At 39.8% G+C, this 23,723-nt stretch overlaps 1 protein-coding gene across 16 annotated transcripts in view; it reads left to right on the forward strand.

The window, feature by feature from the left end:
- Positions 1 to 18,466, forward strand: part of USP28 (ubiquitin specific peptidase 28) — an 86,876-nt gene extending 68,410 nt beyond the window's left edge. For 5 of the 16 annotated variants that reach the window (XM_064269044.1, XM_064269046.1, XM_064269049.1 and 2 more), the window contains 13 exons: positions 591 to 770; positions 2,485 to 2,699; positions 3,604 to 3,674; positions 5,065 to 5,293; positions 7,806 to 8,000; positions 8,845 to 8,984; positions 9,146 to 9,331; positions 11,431 to 11,609; positions 11,713 to 11,791; positions 12,794 to 12,873; positions 13,418 to 13,541; positions 15,658 to 15,853; positions 16,967 to 18,459. In XM_064269044.1, the coding sequence (XP_064125114.1) occupies positions 591 to 770; positions 2,485 to 2,699; positions 3,604 to 3,674; positions 5,065 to 5,293; positions 7,806 to 8,000; positions 8,845 to 8,984; positions 9,146 to 9,331; positions 11,431 to 11,609; positions 11,713 to 11,791; positions 12,794 to 12,873; positions 13,418 to 13,541; positions 15,658 to 15,853; positions 16,967 to 17,142 (2,050 nt within the window). In that variant the 3' untranslated portion in view covers positions 17,143 to 18,459. Of the gene's footprint in view, positions 1 to 590; positions 771 to 2,484; positions 2,700 to 3,603; positions 3,675 to 5,064; positions 5,294 to 7,805; positions 8,001 to 8,844; positions 8,985 to 9,145; positions 9,332 to 9,904; positions 10,001 to 11,430; positions 11,610 to 11,712; positions 11,792 to 12,793; positions 12,874 to 13,417; positions 13,542 to 15,657; positions 15,854 to 16,966 lie in introns of all 16 variants that reach the window. The other 11 variants (XM_064269045.1, XM_064269047.1, XM_064269051.1 and 8 more) reach the window with 8 other exon arrangements.
- The last annotated feature ends 5,257 nt before the right edge of the window (positions 18,467 to 23,723 follow it).

Raw genomic sequence — 23,723 nt, forward strand, 5'->3', positions numbered from 1 at the left:
TGAGGAAGATGTCACAGAGAAAGTAGATCTTGAAGGATAAGTAGAGTTTATAAGCTGGTAATTGCTGAAATGAAGGTGAGAAAATACATCCAAGGAACAGAACATTTCTCTAAGGTTCCTCTATCTTTACATATTCAAGTTTTTTTTTAAATGAAGTCTGTAGTTCTCTGCGGTGTGCAAATTCTCTTTCCCCTTTACGTTTGCACACTGTGAAGTGCCTTTGCTACGTATCCTTTAACGTGTGTGTGTTGCATTATACTTTATTTTCCAGTAGTAATTTCATTTCATAATGTCCTTACATGATTTTCCTTAGTTCTGTATTTGTTTCTTTTTTCCACTTTATTGAGAGAAGAAAAATATGGAGTGACTCCATTTTGGTTTTTGATGTAATCCCAGAATTATGGGGTTACTTGTACCAATTTGATTACTGTATAATCAGTTTGATGATTGTACAGTTTAAACTGTAGATGTATAGTGAACTATAAAATTCATTAACTCTCTTACTAACATGTGCTAGTAATAGCACAGTGTTGGGTATTACAAAACGGACTTGGCCAGTAAAGGACCACTGCACTGTCCTTACCGCTTAGGTATGTGAAGTATGGCTCAGGCCCAGCTCGGTTCCCACTCCCGGACATGTTGAAATATGTTATTGAATTTGCTAGTACAAAACCTGCCTCAGAAAGCTCTCCATCTCCAAGTGACACACGGGTGACATTACCACTTTCTTCAGTGCACTGTCCAGTTTCTGACCTGACGTCCAAGGAAAGGTAATGAAAAATGTTTTTATATGTTAAGAAACTCATTCTCCCTGCCCCTACCCCGACATGTTAATATTTTACTCATTCGTCAGTACATGGAAATATGTATCTGGGGTGTTGTTAATTGCTGTGGCGTCGATCCCAACTCATGGCGATCCCATGTGTTACAGAGTAGAACTGCTCCCTGGTGTTTTTTGGCTGCAGTCTAAACGGAAGCAGATCCCAGGCCTTTTATTCCAAGGCACCGCTGGGAGGTTCAAACCACCACCCTTTAGGTTAGCTATCAGTGCAGAGCACCACCTAGGGACCACGTATCTGGGTGAAACATACCAAATGTTAAGAATAATTACCTGTAGGGGGTGGCATGAGTCTGGGAGTAGGGGTGGGTGACTTTTTTTAATGATGTTTTCGTGTATTTTATGAAAAATAAATGTTTTTAATTTGGGGGGGCAGGCTATTTAATTGCGTAAAATAAAACTCCCTGGTATTGTTAGACTATTAAAGTTACAGCATGTATGTGTGGGCACGGTGCGATCCTTTCTGTATGTATTGGGTTTATTTCTCCATATGCCTGTGTCCTTGGAGAAAAGAGGTTTCCTCTGCCGTGTGTGTGTGTGTGTGTGTGTGTGTAAGGGTGTGTGTGTGTGTAAGGGTGTGTAAGGAATTAGGGCTTCTTTTAAGTCAAAGCTAAAGGAAATTTTGTGTTCTTCAGTTTTGGTGTCAAATAAACCTGAATACAATTAGAAGCTTATATTATATTCCTGCTAGTTTGTCTACTTGCCGTTTGTACTCTGTTTGACAATAGTTAACTAGTAGGTAATTAACATTTACTGAATAGCTGCTTTACATACTGTATTCTCCTTTACAACGAAGATGTTTATTTTGTAGATGAGATTACTTACCTGAGGCTAATAATTTTTTCCTGTATTTAGCTAGGAGTGGTAGAGCTGGGTGGGTGGGAGCCCAGGTGGCATAGTGGTTCAGCATGTGGCTGCTAACCAAAAGGTCAGCAATTCGAACCCACCATCTGCTCCACCAGAAAAAGATGTGGCCGTCTGCTTCTTTAAAGATTACAGCCTTGGAAACCCTATAGGGCAGTTCTACTCTGTCCTATAGGGTTGCTATGAGCCAGAATCAACTTCATGGCAGTGGGTTCGGGTAGAGCTGAGATTATCTGGCTTTTAAGTCATGTTCTCTGTACTCTTCCAAGATGCCATCTCATTTGTACTACCCAGTTGGATGTTCAGCTGATAACTTCATTTTTCTGCTTGTGTATATTTTGTTCCTGGATGGATAGTTTTACTTGAGTCTGTTGAATTTTGGTAACTCTGTAGCTGATTCCTTGATTGTTCCAGTCACAGTTTTCCTTTTTTATCTTCCTTCTTGTCCTCTCTTGGTGAGAAGGCAGTACAGTAAGTGGTTAGACAGCATGAAGCTTAGAGTCAGGCACATCTGGGTTTTAATTCTTCTGTGTCAAGTTCTTAATTTCTACAAACCTCAGGCTTATAGTTGGTAAAGTGGGGATAGTAACAGTATCTGCCTCATAAGCAAGTTGAGTTAAATGAGATGATGCATATAAAGAAAAGGGTTTTGCTCAGTACTTTACAGAGTAAATACTGAATAATAGCTGTACTTTTTGATAGATCTGCTAGCTTTCCAAAGTGCATTAATTTAAGCCAAAGCCATCCCTTACCATATGAGCATGGTTTTTGTCTTCCTTCAGTACAAGTACCGAAAGCTCTTCTCAGGAAGTTGAAAGTACCTTTTCTTCTCCTGAAGATTCTCTACACAAGTCTGAGAGTGAGCCACTTACATCTTCCCGGTCTGCCATGGAAATGCCCACACACCCTGCTCCTCGAACAGTCACAGATGAGGAGATAAACTTCGTTAAGACCTGCCTTCAGAGGTGGAGGAGTGAGATTGAACAAGATATACAAGGTTGGCTCTTTTAAAATGTGTCAAGTAGTTATTCTTTGCCTTTTTTGTTTGTTTGAATATCTGGAGGTCAGCACCTTGGGCATATTTCCTGCCATTGCCTTAAGGGTAATTATGACTGCTTTTGTACTTTTCCTAAGATTGGTTCACACCCCCATTCTACAGCTGTGGAAAGAAAGGCCCTCCTCAAGATTTCTGGGTATTCCTGGGAAGCTCAGGTGCTCAAGGTCACCTTTGGCTGGGATTTATGTGCCTCTGCTGATTTCTGTTCAGTTAGCTGTTTATCTCAACCCTGACTTCACTTGATCCAACCTTAAAATTTAGCTTTCCTTTATTTCTAAGGTCGTTTCTATACAAAGCATGCTTTACTGAATGTTAATGAGGCAGAGAGTGTTTGAGCAATGCAAACAATGTAAAATTAAATTAGTCAACATTTTATTCCTAAAAGTCCTTTGGCCTCATTGCCATGTTGCTCAGACTAAACTTCTCCTTCCTTTCTCCTTTTATCTATGGAGCAAAAAGTGAATAAAAATCCAGGTTCCTCCTGCATTCTTATTCAGAGAAATTTTGCCCACTTCTTGCTCTTCTTTCACATCCTGTCTCCGGACCATATATTTTATACCCATGTGACATATTAAGGTCTTTTAGATAGTTTTGTCTTTAAGAAATTTTGGTGCTAGATATAAAAGATAAATTTTTTTTTAACTTCAGTGTAATTATCTTAAACTAAAAGCCTTCTAACCATAAGTACTAGCTGCTTTAAAACTACGGAGACCTTCGTGGTTCGTAAAGTGAAGCTGAAATCATCAGAACCCCGGGTGCAGATAAGCAGCTACTTTTTGCTTAACTGAAGTTGCCAGTGTGACAGGGAATGAAGGATCTAACTTTAAGTATTCTTTTTTAACAGACTTAAAGAATTGTATTGCAAGCAGTACCCAGACTATTGAGCAGATGTATTGTGATCCTCTCCTTCGTCAGGTAGAATGAAAATTGATGGGAAAGTAGTCAAGGCATGTTCAAATGGTGCTAATGGTAGATACAAAAAAAAAAGTTAGTTTTTCTGTGAAACTAAACGGGAGTCTCCATGTGATATAAGAATAAACTTAAATAGAAATGGGTGTTGTTTAGTTTATTTTAGGCCAAAGAAAGCAATATATCTTTTACCAACAATAGAACCTATGACATAATTTTGTCACACAGTGTTTTTTCGTACAGTAGAAAGGTTTGCTGTCATAATGTTAATAAAAATTTCTCACAAAATGGTAACTTAAGTGGTGCAACGGGGAAAACCAGAACTAGGTTATTCATCCTTTCTAAAAGACCACCCTTTTAATCCCTCATTTAGCAGCATGCTTTCAAGCTTTGTTTCTCTAATAACTTATGACTTCACAAGAGAGGTAGCCAGGGCAGAAATTCTTACTATCCACATAAATTTTTGTTTAGATTAACACTGTGGGCATGAGGGAAAAAGAGCCTCCGCCCCGGGATATGACTTAGGCACTGACTTCTGTGTGGATGGACAGAATGGCTGTAGGAGTAGAGCCCTTTCTAGAGTGGCAGTGAGGTGCAGTTGTGGTGTATAGCAGGAACCCACTGTGTGTATCCTGGGTTTTTCCCATTTTCTCTTATGTGCTATATTTCAGAAATCTTCACCACTAATAAAAATGTGTCAAGGTACTGATTGAGTTTAATTTGATTTTGTGACATGTTTTCTTCTTTCACCAATATTTATGGAACACTTAAGCATTGCTCTATTTTCTCCATATTGAAAAAATAAACATGCTTTTCAAATATTAAAACAATATGTATTTAAAAGGGTCTTTAACCCAGATAGGTGAATAATCACTCACAAGAAGAAATACAAGGAGCATGTGACTGATTCATAATGAAATATGCTGACTTAAATTTTAGTACCAAATATAATAGGCATAGAACAAGATGGCTGCCAAACTTGTTGTTGGCCCCAAATATGGTAAACATTTTCTCAGAGTGAGTGGCCAAGGTATTCTAGTTTTGAAGTAAACTTGAGTTTGGAATTGGGAGTAGGGGGCAGTAAACAGGTCTAGGTTAGCTTTGGTTTTAGATGTATAATCATAGGGGTTTAGAATGGGAAGAGACCTCAAAGAGGTCTTCTACTTCAACTGTATGGCTTTAAAGATTCGGGAACTGAGGCATAGTGATCGCTTCCAATGGCCTAGATTGCTCTGTTTTTGTTAGTTCATCTTGAGCCAACAGGATATTTTGATGTGAACCCCATATCCAATACTTGTAAACAGTCCATTTTTCTATATCTAATAGTTGGGAATAATTTTGATTTTAATAACCTAAACTCTATCAGATACTTCCTTATTTACCTTTTGATTTGCAGGTGCCTTACCGCTTGCATGCAGTTCTTGTTCACGAAGGCCAAGCAAATGCCGGACACTACTGGGCCTATATCTATAACCAACCCCGACAGACCTGGCTCAAGTACAATGACATCTCCGTTACTGAATCTTCCTGGGAAGAACTTGAAAGGGATTCTTACGGAGGTCTGAGAAATGTTAGTGCATATTGTCTGATGTACATTAACGACAAGCTTCCCCATTTGAATGCAGGTAAATATCTTAGCAGAGCCGTGAATATGAGAAAAACTGCACTGTCCAGAGAAAGGAATGGTCTTGTACTTCTTTTTAAAAAATGTAAACTATGTTATTATTATTGTAAAGACATATTTCATTTCAAAAATACTAATAGTAGAAAAGGAAAATTAAGTTTGCCTTCCTTCCATCCCCGAGCCCTGGTCCTACCTACTTCCCAACAAGTATTCGCTATTAGGTTTCTTATGTAGCCTTTAAGAATTGTTCTATGTATATGCTAGATTTTATCTCCCTCCCCTTATTTTTTGCCCATATGGGATATTTTTCCATTCTGTTCTGCATCTAATTTTTTTTCAATTAATCGTGTATCTTAGCAATCTCTGTATTTTCATAAATGGGACTGACTCATTCTTTTGAACAACTGTATAAAAATTCCATTGCATTTATTTAACCCGCCTCCTGTTGATAGACATTTAAGTTGTCTCTAGTTTTTTGCTTTCTTGTTGACATCCTTTTTCACACATTTTTGCACCCTTTGGAGAATGGCCAGATTTTAAAAGTGGATTTGCCTGAATGATTTCATACTTCCCACAGTGCTGTTAATACTAAGAGCAATCGTAATTGTTACCATTTATATCGATACTTTACTCCTTACACAGGCTTTGAAACTGCCTCTCTAATGACTTACAACCCCCCAGAGGAAGTGGACAGGGCAGAAACTCTTACTCTCCACACTTTCCAGCTGGGCAGCAGGCCCTGAGAGATTCTCCAGTGTCCAGAGTGGTAGAGCTAGTAACTAAACGGCAGGCCCAAGATTCAAACCCAGGTCTGACTCCAGATCCTGTGCTGTGTTCAGCTTCCATTATTCTGTCTCTCCCGTTCACGTCTTCTCTGAGAGGTCTATGACTGACCAGCATTTCACATTTAAGATCATAGAAAGCTTTTTTTTTTTTTTCAGTATTCCAGCTTTACTGTGTTGCGTAAATAAGAAAACAATCACATATTACTCACATAAGACATTTTTCTTCCTGATTTGCTGGTATGGTTGACGGGTGCATGTTGAAGAGAATGATCACTTAACAGTAATTCATTCTCATTTGTGTTTTTGTCACAGAGTTAGAAATGAAATTTGATATCAAAAAAAAAAAATTTTTTTTTTTTGATATTTCTGTCATAGCTTTTTTTTTTTTTTTAACTATTGTGGTAAGTAGATACAGAACAAAACATTTGCCATTTCAACATTTTTTACGTGTACAATTCAGTGACAGTAATTACATTCACCATGTGCAACCATCACCACTATCCATTCCCATATTTTTCCATTATCCTTAACAGATGCTCAGTACCCCCTAAACAAAGACTTCCCCTCTGCCACCTTCCTCCTGCCCCTGGTAACCACTAGTAAACTTTGGTCTCTGTACATTTGCCTAGTCGAAATATTTCACATAAGTGGGATCATACAATATTTGGCCTTTTGTGACTGACTTATTTCACTCATCAGTGTTTTCACAGTTCATCCATGTTGTAGCGTATATCAAGAATTCATTTCTCTTCATGGCTGAGTAATATTCCATTGTATGTGTGTACCACATTTTGTTTATCCATTCATTTGCTGGTGGACATTTAGATTGTTTCCATCTTTCAGCTATTGTGAATAGTGCTGCAGTGAACATTGGCGTACGTGTATGTGTACACGTATGTGTTGTGTTTTCAGTTCTTTTGGGAACATACCTAGGATTGGAATTGCTGAATTATAGTCCATCATAGTTTTTAATAAGCAAGTATTAGTGACCATATAACCATTGCATTAAATTGCTTTCTTATAGCACAAAGTTGTATGAAATTTGAGACAGTCAGATTTCCCTGGGAGTCCCTGGGTAGTGCAAACAGTTAACGTGCCCAGCTGCTAACTAAAAGGTTGGAGATTCACGTGTATCCAGAGGTGCCTGGTGATCTACTTCCAAAAAATTAGCCGTTGAAGACTCTAGGGAGCACAGTTCTACTCTTAAACTCATGGGGTCATCATGAATCAGAATTGACTTGACAGCAACTAGGTTTTTTGTTCGTTTGTTTTAAATAAATGTCTTGGAATTCGTCTCTAACCCTCACGAAGTGAACATTCTCATCAATAATAGGCACAGTGGTGAAACTGATAAAACAGTTTAGCTTGAAATTCCCATTGAATCTCATGATTTTCTGAATTCCCCAGAAATGTTTGATGTGTCCTTGGTACTTTGGTCAATGATTGGTCTCTATTCCGTATCTTTACTTTCCATCATTTATTCATTTTTCATTCATTAATTTATTTAATGGATATTTAACGAGTGTCTGCCTATTGATATGCCAAGCACTGTTACTGGTGTGTTGTTGACTGTTGGCATTATGTTATTACTATTTCTGATATCTCATGTATCTATGTATTTTTGATAAGGAGGAAGAAAAATGACAAAATGTCTTATTTTCTTCCTTTCTAGAAAGGACCTTTTGCTAGATGGCATACCACTTTGATTATGTCTTTGTTCTTCTTCAGAGACAGCCTCAAATGAATCAGATCAAATGTTGGAAGAACTGGAAGCCCTGTCTGTTGAACTTAAGCGTTATATTCAGGAAGATAACTGGAGGTTTGAGCAGGAAGTAGAGGAGTGGGAAGAAGAGCAGTCTTGCAAAATTCCCCAAATGGAATCTTCCACCAACTCAACATCACAGGATTTCTCTACATCACCAGGTATCTGAAAAGAGTATGTATACCAGTGATCTACTGATATTCATGCTGTGCTCCCTAAGCCAGCCCTGTATACGTTAGCTGATTGATGCCCCAGTCGTCCCATAAAGTCAGTATCGTATAAGCTGATGGAGTAACATGTGGTTTTAGAATGTGGTTTCTGATGAGCAGAAGTTACATCAGAAAGACTAACTAGCTACCTGTACTTCCACTGTGTACGTAGCTTTTGCTTATTTTCTAGGTTGTAGGAGAAACTATGATAAGATTAATAGGTAGACTTTATGAATACAGGTAGTCCCTGACTTACGATGGGGTTACGTTCCGATGACTCAGTTGTAAGTTGGTTCTGATGTAAGTTGGATACCTCATTTTTTTTTCATTATTGCCTTTTATCATCAGTATCTTTATAAATCATAACATTGAACGTCTGAGAATGATAACATCAGCAAATTATGCTCTGCAACATTGTATATAGTACATATTACTAACAATAAGATGTACCCCCCAAAAAGCAGACTGTCATAAGTACAGTTCATCATAACTTGAATATGTCGAAAGTTGGGGACTACCTGTACTGTTCCCCCAGGGTGGTCTTTTGTTGGTAGGAAGCCTTCTTGGCATAAAGGAATGTGACGAAATTGGAGTGCATGGTAAAGTTTAAAAAATCATCAATGAGTTCTTACTGAAGTAGCCATTTCTTATAGTCATTAGTTTCTAGGAGTAATTTGTATAGTTTTTTAAAGGTTAGGAGGGTTTGTATTAAATCCTTTATCCTGCTTGTGTTTTATCAGAGTGTGCTAGACTTTTTTATCGTTAGATGCTAATACCTTCATGCCATTCTCATCAGAGCCTTCAGTGGCCTCTTGTCATGGGGTTCGCTGTCTGTCATCTGAGCATGCTGTGATTGCCAAGGAGCAGACTGCCCAGGCTATTGCAAACACAGCACGTGCCTATGAGAAGAGTGGTGTAGAAGCGGCGTTGAGTGAGGTGAGAGTGACTTGGAACCCCAAATTGAAGAGGCCCAGTCTTTCAGCAGTAATTGCTGCAGTTTTCTCATGTTTCTATTGCTCTGTATCTCTACTGCAGTTAACCAACTCCTCTTCATTTCTCTTTTTTCCTTACTCTTTCTGTCCATTCTGCTGCCACAGCTTAAGGAAGCTGAACCCAAGAAGCCCATGCCCCAGGAAGCAGACCTTGCAGAGCAGTCAGAACAGCCCCAAAAGGCTAATGAAGCAGAGTCTGCTGCCCAGCCTAATTCTGAGGTCTCTGAAGTCGAGATTCCCAGTGTGGGAAGGATTCTGGTTAGATCTGATGCATATGGATATAATGAGGAGGTACAGAGACAAGTACAGGATGTAGCTGTTTGTCGTCAGTCTGTATTTCCTTCTCATGTGGTTGCATATACTTTTTTAAGGTGCCTGGCAATAGTTAATTTTTTATTTTTAATCATTGAAAGGTTTTGGTTTTATAAAGTCATTTGTGTGGCCTCTAGTTTCCAGGTGGCTGTAAAAGTACTATTCATCTTACTAAAACTAAAATATTTGTGTATTCAGGATATACACCCAACCTACAGTACTGCATTAGAATTCTCACCGCAAATACTTCCCCTCTGAGAACTATAATTTAACTAGATTCTTCAGCTATTTTTAGATGCACATCCTTGTTCATCCTGCTAAGTTAGAGAGAATGTATAGAGGTAGCTTGCTGTGAACAGCATCTTTACATGATGTAGAAGGCTGTAAACGCATACAGGAACATGTGTCTGAAACTTGGCTTGTAGTAGAGGCCGATCAAAGAGCACACAGCTATGCGTCCCATCGGCAATCTGTTCACCTCTCTTTCATAGTGTTCTTTTGAACCTTTCTTCTGTCCTCTCTCTCTGTATGTATTGTGCCTTCCTGTGGTAGGTGATGCTGAGCCCTGCCATGCAAGGGGTCATCCTGGCCATAGCTAAAGCCCGCCAGACCTTTGACCGGGATGGGTCTGAAGCAGGGCTTATCAAGGTATCACTGTTTTTCAAATTCTAATCCTTAAAACACAGGTATAATATTGGGGCAATAATTCTGTGTGATGGGAAAAAATGGGATTAAAAGTGTTTTTTGAAGCTCCGTAGACACATCCAAACGCCCTGAGGGACCAAATTGCTGGGCCGAGGGCTGTGGGGACCATGGTCTCGGGGAACATCTAGCTCAATTGGCATAACATAGTTTATAAAGAAAATGTTCTACATTCTACTGTGGTGAGTAGCGTCTGGGGTCTTGAGTGGTCATCTAAGATACTCCACTGGTCTCACCCCTTTGGGAGCAATGAAGGGTGAAGAAAACTAAAGATACAAGGGAAAGATGAGTCCAAAGGACTAATGGACCACATCTGCTATGGCCTCCACCAGACCAGGTCCAGTACAACTAGAAGATGTTGCCCGGCTACCACCAGTGACTGCTCTGACAGGGATCACAATAGAGGGTCCCAGACAGAGCTGGAGAAAAATGTAGAACAAAATTCTAACTCAAAAAGAAAGACCAGACTTGTTGGCCTGACAAAGACTGGAAAAACCCTGAGACTATGGCCCTCGGACACCCTTTCACCTCAGTCGCTCCTGAGGTTCACCCTTCAGCCACAGTGGACAGGCCCATAAAACAAAATGAGACTAAAGAGGCACATCAGCCCAGGGGCAAGGACTAGTAGGCAGGAGGGGACAGGAAAGCTGGTAATAGGGAACCCAAGGCTGAGAAGGGAGAGTGTCGACATGTCGTGGGGTTGTTAACCAACATCATTAAATACGTGTACTAACTGTTTAATGAGAAACTAGTTCTGTAAACCTTCATCTAAAGTACAATTAAAAAAAAAAAAAGTTTTTCACTGAAGTGAAACAAATAATTGGCTTTCCACCATTTCCTGTCCAACTAATGAGCGAGCTATCCCACAGTACTGAGTGCTTCTCTCCTCACACCAAGGCAGCCTTTGCTAGCAGGGCCATTCTGTGTCACACCTGGCCGGGAGGGTTTTGTTACTGTTGCTGTAGGGAGGTATCTGTTAATAAAGCTGTGAATGAGATTTTGCCCTTGTAGTTTCAGGGCCATAATATTAGGACATAGGCCAGACTTTTCAAGGTACTTACTTGGATAAAATTGTATTTATGTGGATATTTAAAATTCAGGTCAGTGGGACTCATGGATATACTTAAAACTAAGAAAATGAGTTTCTTATGAGTACAGTATGTCTTTGTTACCGGAATGTTACCAGAATGCTAGAGGAGCTTCACCTCCTATGAAATGGAAATAACGTAGATTCTGTAGTTGCCTTGTGATTGCTTATGGCTTATTCCTTAGAGGTCTCAGTCTCATGAGAACCTCTCACCTTTGGGCATCAATTTCTTTGTGCGAAAGTCCTCCTCAGTGGACCCTTTCCTAACCATCAGTTCTGTCTTTAATAGGCATTCCATGAGGAATACTCCAGACTGTATCAGCTTGCCAAGGAGACCCCCACCTCTCACAGTGATCCTCGACTTCAGCATGTCCTTGTCTACTTTTTCCAAAATGAAGCACCCAAAAGGGTAGTAGAACGGACCCTTTTGGAACAATTTGCTGATAAAAATCTTAGCTACGATGAAAGGTGAGAAGGGAATACCCAGGTGATTCGCCCCTCCTCGTGGCCGGCCACACTGGTGGGGACGTCTCGCACCACGCTCACTGCCTTCCGAAATTTGCCCCCACAGATCAATCAGTATTATGAAGGTGGCGCAAGCTAAACTGAAGGAAATTGGTCCAGATGACATGAATATGGAAGAGTACAAGGTGAAGTCTTTTCTTTAAATCTCTGGGGAGTTTACGAGCATGAATGTTAATTTCTGAGACACATGGTACATGAGGCAAAACTACTAAGTTTGTATTATCACGGACTAACTTATTTTTCTTGCAAACCACCCACTCCCCTGCCCCCGGCCCCGGAAAAAAAAAACTGGAATGAACAATGTTTTCTTAAGCTTAAAATAGGAGACTTTGTTTCTGTTAGAATAAATCGATACTTTATTCCCCATAACTTCTCACTTTATTAGCTTTTTCCTAGGCAATAAAATTCTTGAAATCATGGTTTTAGGTTGTTTTAAATATTAGCTTGCTAATATGCACTGAAATACATGTATAACTATATATTTTTTAAAAATCACTGCATTCTACCTAAAACAATATCATGTACCCCCACCCCCCATGGCGTGCCAAGGAGCCCTGGTGGTGCAGTGGTTAAGCACTCAGCTGCTAAAGGAAAGGTTGGCTGTTCAAACCCACCATCCACCCTGCGGGAGAAGGAGGTGGTGGTCTGCTTTGTAAAGATTACAGCCTTGGAAACCCTGCGGGGCAGTTCTCTGTCCTACAGGGTCAGAATGAGTTGGAATCAGCTCAGTGACAATGGGTATGGTTATGGTATGCCTGGCACAGATCTTGTTCTTTGTGACTTGGAACTATCTTGTCCTTCCATCTCACATGTGGATGGCTTTGTTGGAACTTGAGAGGCCATCCTTTTAAGCCAGAGCTGAATGCCTTTGACTTGGAAATTAAGATAATAAATTCTAAAGCTCAAGTGAAATAATATTTCTGTTCCTCTGTAGAAGGAGCAGGATGTCGAAATTAAGATCAGAGGTAGACTTTTATTCTAAATTGTGGATAAGTTTTTTTTCTGAAAGCCTTTGTTGTTTTATGTGCTTAATAAATGTTTGTGTTGAATTCAGAACTTATTGTAGTAGAAAGTATAGAAATAGTTTATTGTGGTCATAATCATTCATAGTAGTCATTCCTTTTCAGAAGTGGCATGAAGATTATAGTTTGTTTCGAAAGGTGTCTGTCTATCTTCTAACAGGCCTGGAACTCTATCAAAAAGGAAAGTATGTTGGTCTTTTATTTCACTAAGATATTCGTCAGGGTGCTCTGTTTATTGAATACTAAGAATCACAACAGTGTACCACCTCCGTTGTCACAAAAGCCAGTGCGCACCTGCTCTTCCCAGTGCTTCTCTTCAGTTCTGCTCTGAGCAGCACACTAGCTTTTCAGCCTTCCCATAATGACAGGTTTATTATTATAGAGGTGCACTGCACCACGTTTTCTTTGTGATAAATGAAGATGAACTCAGTGAATTTTAGAGTTGGCATGGACCTTAGTCAGCACCTAGTTCACTTGTTTTTGACATGAGGAAAACGGGCCCTGGGAGGCTTCATGATTTGCCTTGGTTTCTCAGCCAGTTTGCAGCCGGGCAGGCACTGGCCGCAGTCTCTAGCCTTCAGGCTCTTCCCAGTGTACCTGGCTGCCTCTACTTTTAAGACTTTTCCATGGTTGCAGCCAAGTAGATTCTTATATTGGGGAACAGTGAGGCCTAAACCCTACATTTTGAGGAAAGAGCACTCAACTGTTGTTTATTTTCCCTTTTCTAAGGTACCAAGAGGCACTTTCGTACCTGGTGTATGCCTACCAGAGCAATGCTGCTCTGCTAACGAAGGGGCCCTGCCGGGGGGTGAAGGAATCTGTGATCGCTTTGTACCGAAGAAAATGCCTTCTGGTGGGTACACTTTGTAAAGCCTGAAGATTTTTTTTTCTTTTGTTGTCTTTATCTCTGTTCCCTGAAGCCATGAAGAGCTATAACTTAAAAAAATTAAATAATTATCAACAACAGGTTTTAGACTTTTTCCAAACTCTCAAGAGTAGTTTTACCATAGGAACATGTTCTTTTAAGTTACTTTAAGTGAATATCATTCTTCTTCAATTTCTAATAGAGGTTAGGATGCGAATCAGTCACCCCATTCTCTCTCTCCTTTAAATACACCTGCATTACAGCGTTTATCCTGGTGCTTCCTTGCTCGATTGTGAGTTCCTTGAGCACTGATTTGTTTTCTTACTCAGCTGTGTCCTCAGTGCCTGGCAATGCAGTAAACAAATAAATCTATGTTAAAGGAATGCAGTGTTTTTTCAGTGTTCCATGCTTAGCTAGTAGATGAAAGTTTTAGTGACTTCCAAGAAGTTGTGATTTTTTCAAAAAGGTATGAACCGTAATAATTGGCCCTCTTGTTCTGTTACTGTCATTGTCACATACCAGTGAAGACTTTGTCTGTCTTGACCTGTTTTGCTTTTGGTAGCCACGTGGAAATGCTGACCCATATCCTCTCTGCCTGCCCGAGGGTTTATACAGGTGCTTGTCCTTCAGAGAATGATACAGAGGCAGTTTGCCTTCAGATTGTGTGCTTGTGCGTCTTTTCCCTAATACTCAGCAGATTTACTCTTCATGGGAGAAGTCAGGCCAGCATTTCTACCCCTGCCTTGGTAATACCAAATGGAAGAGATTAAGACATGACATATATTCATCTCAAGAACTTTATTTTCTTATTTATACTTTTGATTTCTGTATTGGTAGGTGTGCAGGACCACTTTGAAGTTGAAAAAGGGGCCTTCCTTATAGATTTAATGGATGTAAATTTTATTAGAGTCATGTCTTTGTTTCTAATCACCAAACACATTTACATTTGAACGTCCCACTCAGGTTCCACAGTAACACAGTAATCGCTGCATCAGAGCGTCAGAATTACCTAGGGACCTTTCTGTCAGTAGCAATATTCAGGCCCCTCCCCCAGACAATTGACCAAAATTACAGGGGAGGGGCCTGGGCAGCAGTGTTTCCTGTGCAGGCGATTCTGACATTGAATCAGTCTTTCGGTAGAAATAGGTGTTAAGTATGACCTCGACTTTTAAGTAATAGCTTTGACCAGTGGGTCCTGGACTTTGCTACATTCAAATCACCTTGGGAGCTTTTAAAAATACCCAGGTTAGGTCTTAAACGCTAGCAAGTGGCCATCTAAGATGCATCAATGAGTCTCAACCCGCCTAGATCAAAGGAGAATGAAGAACACCAAGGTCACAAGGTAATTATGAGCCCAAGAGACAAAAAGGGCTACCTGAACTAGAGACTACATCATCCTGAGACCAGAAGAACTAGATGGTACCCGGCCACAACTGATGACTGTCCTGACAGGGACAACAACAGAGAACCCCTGAGGGAGCAGGAGAACAGTGGGATGCAGACCCCAAATTCTCATAAAAAGACCAGACTTAATGGTCTGACTAAGACTAGAAGAACCCCGGTGGTCACGGTCCCCAAACCTTCTGGTGGCCCAGAACAGGAACCGTTGCCGAAGCCAACTCATCAGACATGGATTGGACTGGACAATGGGTTGGAGAGAGATGGTGATGAGGAGCAAGCTACTTGCATCGGGTGGACACTTGAGACTATGTTGGCATCTCCTGTCTGGAGGGCAGGTGGAAGGGTAGAGGGGATTAGGAACTGGCAAAATGGTCACAAAAGGAGGGAGCGGGCTGACTCATTAGGGGGAGAGTAAGCGGAAGTATATATAGCAGGTGTGTATAAGTTTACATGTGAGAGACTGACTTGATTTGTAAACTTTCACTTAAAGCACAATTATTTAAAAAAAAAAAAAAAAATACCCAGGTTAATCCCATACCAATGAAATCAGCATGTCTGGGGGTGGGAACCAAACATCAGCAATTTATAAAGATCCCCAGGCACTTCCGTGGGCAGCAGTTTGGGAACCACTTGCTTAGGCACTTTTTAAATAGGTACTTAAGTTGTTGGGACTTTTTTTTTCACTCTGGCCTTTTATCCATAGGAGCTGAATGCCAAAGCGGCTTCTCTCTTTGAAACAAATGATGAGCACTCTGTAACAGAGGGCATTAGTGTCATGAATGAGTCGATCATTCCCTGTATTCACCTTATCATTAATAACGACATCTCCAAGGATGACCTGGATGCCATCGAGGTCATGAGAAACCATTGGTGCTCTTACCTTGGGCAAGATATTGCAGGTATGTTGTTAGCACTTCTGTTCATTTCTAAGGCTTTTGAAAATTGTAGGTATTACAGTGGGTCTCACTCTATAGCACTGGTTGCCAAACCTTTTTAAGGCGTTGGAACCCCCCAGATACCAGTGAGGTAAAAGTGGATCTGCTCTTGAGACCGTGGTTGAGATCCGGACCGCTGTCCCTCTTAGCTTCTTTTTTTTTACTTCCTCTGTTGCTGCTGACACACCTCTGCAGATATTCAACAAGCCCTAATGGAAAAAAATCACTGCTCTCCGGGAATGTCAAACTGTTATTACTTTTCATGTGCCAAAATCTGGACTTTCTTATAGTTTAAAAATTCAAAATCTGCTGATGCAGAGTTTGGTTACCTGATGATGCCATAACTAAATTTTCCTGTGACTTCCAAGTTGTAAGACATAAAAATAAATTTTTAACTATGATAGCATCACCGTTAATTAGTACACAGAATATCCTTGTTTGTCCAGAACATCTCAGGGAGGGAGCCTAAAACTAGTTAAGTTTAGGTGAGTTAGGTGGATTTAGAAAGTTGGTGTATTGAGATTAATTAATATGAATTTTCTTTGTTACTCTCTCACCGATGTGACGATATTCCACTGACTTTTTCAAGTGTTTGAGTTTATTGAAAAATTCTCTAATAAGTAGTTACTTTTTAATGTCTTCAATTTTAATTTAGGCCATGTGTGATCCTAGCATTACTTTATACCGTGTGAACAGTGATGTATTTTGGTTGCTTGACAGAAAATAGCACTATTACGTTTATGTTATAGAGTATCATATCTATTTTCTCCAATTTTAAAAGAATGATTGATTAGAAGACCTGTCCATAAGGAAGTGAATATATAGTGTTATTCTGCCACACATCAGATGACTTAAAGCAGTGACTTAAAGCTTTGGTATATTCGTCAAGTAGGTTTTTGCTCTTGCTTTGGCTGGAAGGGATTATTATTTCTTGCTAGTTGGCCAGCATAGTGCTTTGACCTTTGAGGTTGGGTAACGGGCTATTTTAAATGCCTTCTGGGATAGTTACAGGCTTAACTGTTTTTTACTTGGAGATCTTTTTAGCTGTAGATGTAATCATCCACTTTCCCTCCACAGAAAACCTGCAGCAGTGCTTAGGGGAGTTCCTGCCAAGGCTTCTCGATCCCTCTGCAGAAATCATCGTCCTGAAGGAGCCTCCGACTATTCGGCCTAACTCTCCATATGACCTCTGTAGCCGGTTTGCAGCTGTCATGGAGTCAATTCAGGGGGTTTCAACTGTGACAGTGAAATAAGTCCCTACATGTTCAAGGCCCATCCTGGTCTCTGGTTGCTTTTCTGTTGTACAGAATTCCGTTGTCATAATGTTCACCTTGGGAAAGGGATTAGGTGGACGAGCAAGATTCAGATCAAGACCCCAGCCATGCTGTGTGTATATAGAAGGATTAAAAATAAAATTGCACTTTTTAGGTACAGAATTGTAAAAACTGTTTTACTAGAAAAAGCAGGAAGCAGTGTTTAAGATATTGAATTATGTCAGAAGACCTGAAATGCCTTTGTACCTACAGGAATGCTTGGGCTTTTCTAAGTCACTTGCCACTTTTTAAACTATCCTTCGGGTCTTAAGTATTTTTGACAGCAGAATAGAAAAGTGATTTCATCAGAACCTGTATCAGATGAACAGCTCCTAGTTATTTTATCAAATACTAATGACATTTAAAAACTCTTAACTGCAAGAGATTAGAAATATAGACTTGGCCTGACTCCTGACAGGAGATGACAAAAAAGGATTGCTGTTGAACCACTGCCCTTTCACATGTGGGTGGAAAATGGGTCTACGTGGCAGTGAGATGCTGAAAAGCCAAGAGAATACCGCTTCATCTTCCTTTCTTTTTCTGTCTTCTCCCTCTTTTATTTTACATTTTTAAATAAACCAGAAAACCTCATACTCAGTCCTGAGTTAAAGAAAGGAAAGCATTAAGGACTTTATATAGAACAGCATCATGAAACTTGACTCAAGATAGTGTTTTGATAGTTGTTAATCATTTAGGTAACTTCTTATAGCATCGATAATTGTCAAAAACAGGTGTCTGAGGCTGCTGCTGGCCCAAAAGAATGTTTTGACCCCTTCTCTCATTTAAAAAAATACGGAATGTGGATTTGTAGAAAGAAAAAAATATATGTATGTGTATATGTAGAGAGAGAAATATGCCCTGTTGACCATTTTTAAAAGTCTCCTGATTGGGTACTGTGATTTTACCAAATTTTAAAGATTAATGGAAGAATGGTGGGAGGGAAGAAAACTGGTGTAACTATGCAGATTTTATAAATGTGCAATAAAAGCATTTGTTTTACCTTTGGTGTGTGATATGACTTTTTTTTTAATGTATTTTTACCATTTTGGAAATGACTGGACTCAGTAATTATGTATCCTAATAATTTCTTTTAAAGATGTCCAAAATATCCAACTTTTCCAAGCTGCTATACCAACCACTCCATCATCTCTAACATCAACTATTTCCTCTCGCCTCATTACTCTCCCTCCTGTCTTTGGATTCCATAATTCACTGCTTAAGCAATTGTAGAGGCAGGCAAGCCCCAAATTCATGGATCCGGTGTAGACTTCTCCCTGGTCCTCAGTCTCTGCCCAAAGGCACTCAGCTTTCTTGCTCCGTAGGCTGGGAAGCCCACTGCATCGTCTCCTGTGGGTCTCTCCTTTGGTGGTGCGCTCTCCTCTCTGCTCTGGAATTGGCTCTCTCAGTTTTAAAGCAAAACTGACCAATCCCTTTGGTGGGCCACAATTATCTTATTTGTGCAGCCCCACCCAATCATCTGGGTGGGAATTGCAAGACCATGGCTAGAAAGGCCACGTGCAAAAGTAATTGCACCTCATTATGTTGTCTTGTCCAGTTTTTCTCCTTTAAAAGAAAAAGCAGATGAAAGGGTTGAGAAGCTTGCTGGGGATGTACCAGGTGTCAAGATTTGGAATAAGAGCAAGGAACACTCAATTTTAGAGCCATGCCTAGTGGTAACTGATAACTTTTCATCTCATTTCCTAGCTGTATTGCACGTAACTTGTCAGATTTTAGAATGCAAAAAATTATTTTCCTAAAACTGAATTTCTTATATTTTGATTAAATTGATAGTAGGCCATCTTTTACAATTATACAGAGGTGCTTTGTGTTTGAAAGCTCATTGCATTTGTTTTATGGAAATTTGATCAATTTTCTCACAAATTTTGATTACCTTTTACTGTTTAAAATTCTATGTTTCACCATTTGCCTTTCACTTCATAGTACCTGCTGTTGAGTATTGTGCACAGTGCGTCAGCTGTATTATTTCACTTAATGTAACAGCCCTGGGATGATGGGAGACCCTGGCTTGTCCAAGGTCATAGACCTCGTAAGTAGGAGAACCAGGATACTAACCGTTGATGTGCCTAACGTCAAAGGCTTTGCTTGAACTGCACAGCTGTCCTTGCTATTCTTAGAAAATATTTTTGCATTGTACCGTTTTCATGTTAGTTTTTGCCTTGTCAGCTCTTGGGAACCCTTAGGGACCTATGCTTGAGCCAAGAAAGGATCCCAGGGGAATAGGTAATGTGCAGTGATGTTTGTATCTTTTGGGTCCACTCAAACCACCAGAGGGAGTGCTCAGAACTACTTTTTCTTCATTTTAGCTGCCTTTTAGCTGTCTTTAAGGAGCCCTGGTGGCACAGTGGTTAAGTGCTCAGCTGCTAACTAAAAAGTGAGCTGTTTGAACCCACCATCAACTCTGTGGGAGAAAGATGTGACAATTTGCTTCTGTAAAGATTACAGCCTTGGAAACCCTCTGGGGCACTTGCTGCCCTGTAGTGTGGCTGTGAGTCGGAATTGACTCCCCGGCGTGCAACAACAGCTGCCTTTAGGTCCAACCCTGTTTCTCAATCATCAGACCCCACTCTGCAGGCTTAGAATGGGTTTTACAGTTTTAAGGATTGTGAGGAAGGATGAAGGGAAGGTGGAGGAGGAGGACGAAGAAAGCTATGTGATGGTTATATAAAATGGGTTGTAATTATTCAAGTCTTAATTTCTATATAAAAGTCTTGCACATCTTCCATAAAATTTATGCCTGGGTTTTTGACGTTTCTGAAGCTGTTATAATTATTTAAATTCCATTGTTATTGTTTGTCGCTGTTACGTAGAAATAAATTAATGCTTTTATATCAACCCTGTATCCAGTGACCCTGTTAAGTTCACTTATTCTAATAGTTCATTTGAAAATTCTTGGATTTTCTGCATTCACAATTATCTGAATGGTGACTGTTTTAGTGCTTTATTTCCAATTCTTACAACTTTTATGTATTTTTCTTGCGTGATCACACTCAGGACCTCTGGTACAATGCTGAACAGAAGTGATGATAGTGGGCGTCCTACCTGCCCCCGCGCAATATCACGGGGCCACATTTCCAATATATCATCACTAATCACGCTATATAGGCTTTTTGTAGGTTCCATTTATTATATAAAGATCCCTTCTGTTTCCTACTTTGCTGAGAATTTTTTTTATTAACCGTGAATATCTGTTGAGTTTTCTCAAATGATTTTTCTATATCTAGTGGAGTGATCATGACTTCCTTTATTAATACGTGAATTAACATTTATTGACTTCAAATGTTAAATGACCAAAATAAATTGAATTTGATCATGAAGTATTTATGTGTAGCCAGAATTTTTTTTTCATACTTTGGTTAGGACTTCTGCATCTGTATTCATGTGAGAGAATTGGCCATTAATTTTCTTTTCTTGTAATGTTCTTGCCAGGGGCTTGGTATCAAGATTATTCTGGTCTTAGTGAATGAATTGGGAAATGTCTTATTTTCTCCGCTTTGGGAGAGTTTGGGTAAGATAGGGTTATTTATTCCTTAATGTTTGGAAGAATTCATTGGTGAAGTCATCTAAGTCTAAAATTTTTGTTGTCTGGTGGGAATGTTTTTAATTACGGATTCAATTACTTTTCAGATTTTTTGGGTTACTTCCTCTTGTGTCGGTTTTGGAAAATCATTCAAAATTTGTTCATTTCACCTAAAATTTCAACTTTATTGGCATAAAGTTCATAATAGCCTTGTGTATGTGTGTGTTTCAATGACAGAACTGTGGTGATGTCTCCCTTCTCGTTACTAATACCGGCTAAATTGTATCCTCTTGGCTTTTATTTTTGATTAGTATTGCCAGGGCTTTATTTAGTCTTTTCTGAGAACCGTCTTTTGCCCTTATTTTTCTCTGCTTTTTCCCCAAAGCTCTTTAGCAGTGGTCCTTAACGTTCCTGCCAGTCCAGAATCAGCTGTGTCACTTTAAAGAAGCAACAGCTGCTCAGGGCCTAACCCTGAAGACAGTGAATGATTTGTTAGATTTGGGCTGGGGCTTTTGACAGGCTCATGTTCAAAAAGCATCACAGGTGATTCTGATACACAGCCACAACTGAGAACCATTCCTTCATAGAACTTTTATGTCTCCTAAGAAAGTGGCTTTTCCTTTGTCATCAACACTCTGAATGTTATGTTAGGATTTTGTAAAAAGTCTCTAGAACCTCCCTCAATGATAATTTATAGGCTTTCATACTTTCCAAGTAAATGTATCTTCTGCACATTTCTCATGTTATAAAGTTAAACTCAATTTTCAGGGAGATAGAGGAAAACTTATTATTTTCTTGATAGCCCTTCATTTAATTACCATGTTGTTATTAGATGCTGTAGAGTCGGTTCTGACTCATAGTGACCCGATGCATAACAGAATGAAACACTGTCTGGTCCTGTACCATCCTCACAATCGTTGCTATGCTTGAGCCCCTTGTTGCAGCCACTGTATCAATACATCTCCTTGAGGGTCTTTCTTTAACTGACCCTCTATTTTACCAAGCGTGATGCCCTTCTCCAGGTCCAAAGTACATAAGATGAAGTCTCACCATCCTTGCTTCCAGGGAGCACTCTTGGGTTTATATCTTCCAAGACAGACTTCATTCTGACAGTCAATATTATATTCAGTATTCTTCGTCAACACCATAATTCAAAGGCATCAGTTCTTTGATCATCCTTCCTGTCCAGCTTTCACAGGCATCTGAGATGATTGAAAATACCATGGCTTGGGTCGGGCACACCTTAGTCCTCAAAGTGACGTCTTTGCTTTTTAACATTAGAAAGAGGTCTTTTGTAGCAAATTTGCCCAATGCAATAATGTCGTTTGATTTCTTTGGTGCTTCCATGGTCGTTGATTGTGTGTCTAAGTAAAATGAAATCTTCATAACTTCAGTCTTTCCTCCGTTTATCATGATGTTGCTTATTGGTCCGGTTGTGAGGAATTTTGTTTTCTTTGAGGTGTAATCCATACTAAAGCTGTGGTCTTTGATCTTCATCAGTAAGTTCTTAAAGTCCTCTTTCAGCAAGCAAGGTTGTGTCATCTTCATATCACAGGTTGTTAGTCTTCTTCCAGTCATGATGCTGCATTCTTCTTCATATAGTCGAGCTTCTCAGATTATTTGCTCAGCATACAAAATTAATACATTTGGTGAAAGGATATAACCCCGATGCACACCTTTCCTGATTTTAAACCACACAGTATACCTTTGTTCTGTTAGAATGACTGCCTCTTGTTCTAAGTACAGGTTCCTCATGTGAACAATTAAGTGTTCTGGAATTCCCATTCTTTGCAATGTTATCCATAATTTGTTATGATACACACAGTTGAATGCCTTTGCATAGTCGATGAAACAGGTAAACATCTTTCTGGTATTCTCTGCTTTCAGCCGAGACCCATCTGACATCAACAATGATATCCCTCCTTCCTCGTCCTCTTCTGATTATGGCTTGGATTTCTGGCAGTTCCTTGTCAATGTACTGCTGCAACTGTTTTTGATACGAATGTGTGATATTAATGATACTGTTTGATAATTTTCACATCCTATTGGATCACCTTTCTTTGAAATGGGCACAAATATGGATCTCTTTCAGTCAGTTGGCCAGGTAGCAGTCGTCCAGATTTCTTGGCATGGACGAATAAGCACCTCCAGTGCTGCCTCTGTTTGTTGAAACATCTCAGTTGGTGTTCCATCAATTCCTGGAGGCTTGTTTTTTGCCAGTGCCTTCAGTGTGCCTCGGCCTTCTTCCTTCAATACCGTCGGTTCTTGATTATATGCTACCTTCTGAAATGATTGAATGTCAACCAATTCTTTTTGGTATAGTGACTCTGTGTTCCTTTCATCTTTTTTTGATGCTTCCTGCTTTGTTCAATATTATGCCCATAGATTCCTTCAGTATTGTAACTCGAGGCTTGAATTTTTTGATTCAGCTCTTTCAGCCTGAGAAATGCCGAGCGTGTTCTCCCCTTTTGGGTTTCTATCTCCAGGTCTTTGCACATTTTGTTACACTACCTTACCACATCTTTTTGAGCTGCCCTTTGAAACCTTCTTTTCAGCTTTTTACCTCGTCATTTCTTCCATTCGCTTTAGCTACTCTGTGTTCAAGGGCAGTTTTCATAGTCTCTTCTGCCATCCATTTTGGTATTTCACTTCTTCTCTGACTTTTTAATGACCTTTTGCTTTCTTGTATGATGTCCTCAATGTCATCCCACTACTCATCTGGTCTTCAGTCATTAGTGTTCAATGCGTCAAACCTATTCTTGAGATGGTCTCTAAATTCAGGTGGGATATACTTAGGTCATACTTTGGCTCTTGTGGACTTGTTTTAGTTTTCTTCAGCTTCAACTTGAACTTGCATATGAGCAGTTGATGGTCGGTTCCACAGTTGGCCCCTGGCCTTGTTCTAAGTGGTGACGTTGAGCTTTTCCATCCTGTCTTTCCATAGATACAGTTGATTTAACTCCTGTGTATTCCGTCTGGCAAG

The sequence above is a fragment of the Loxodonta africana genome, chromosome 15, assembly GCF_030014295.1.
Source record: "Loxodonta africana isolate mLoxAfr1 chromosome 15, mLoxAfr1.hap2, whole genome shotgun sequence".
Lineage (NCBI taxonomy): Eukaryota > Metazoa > Chordata > Mammalia > Proboscidea > Elephantidae > Loxodonta > Loxodonta africana.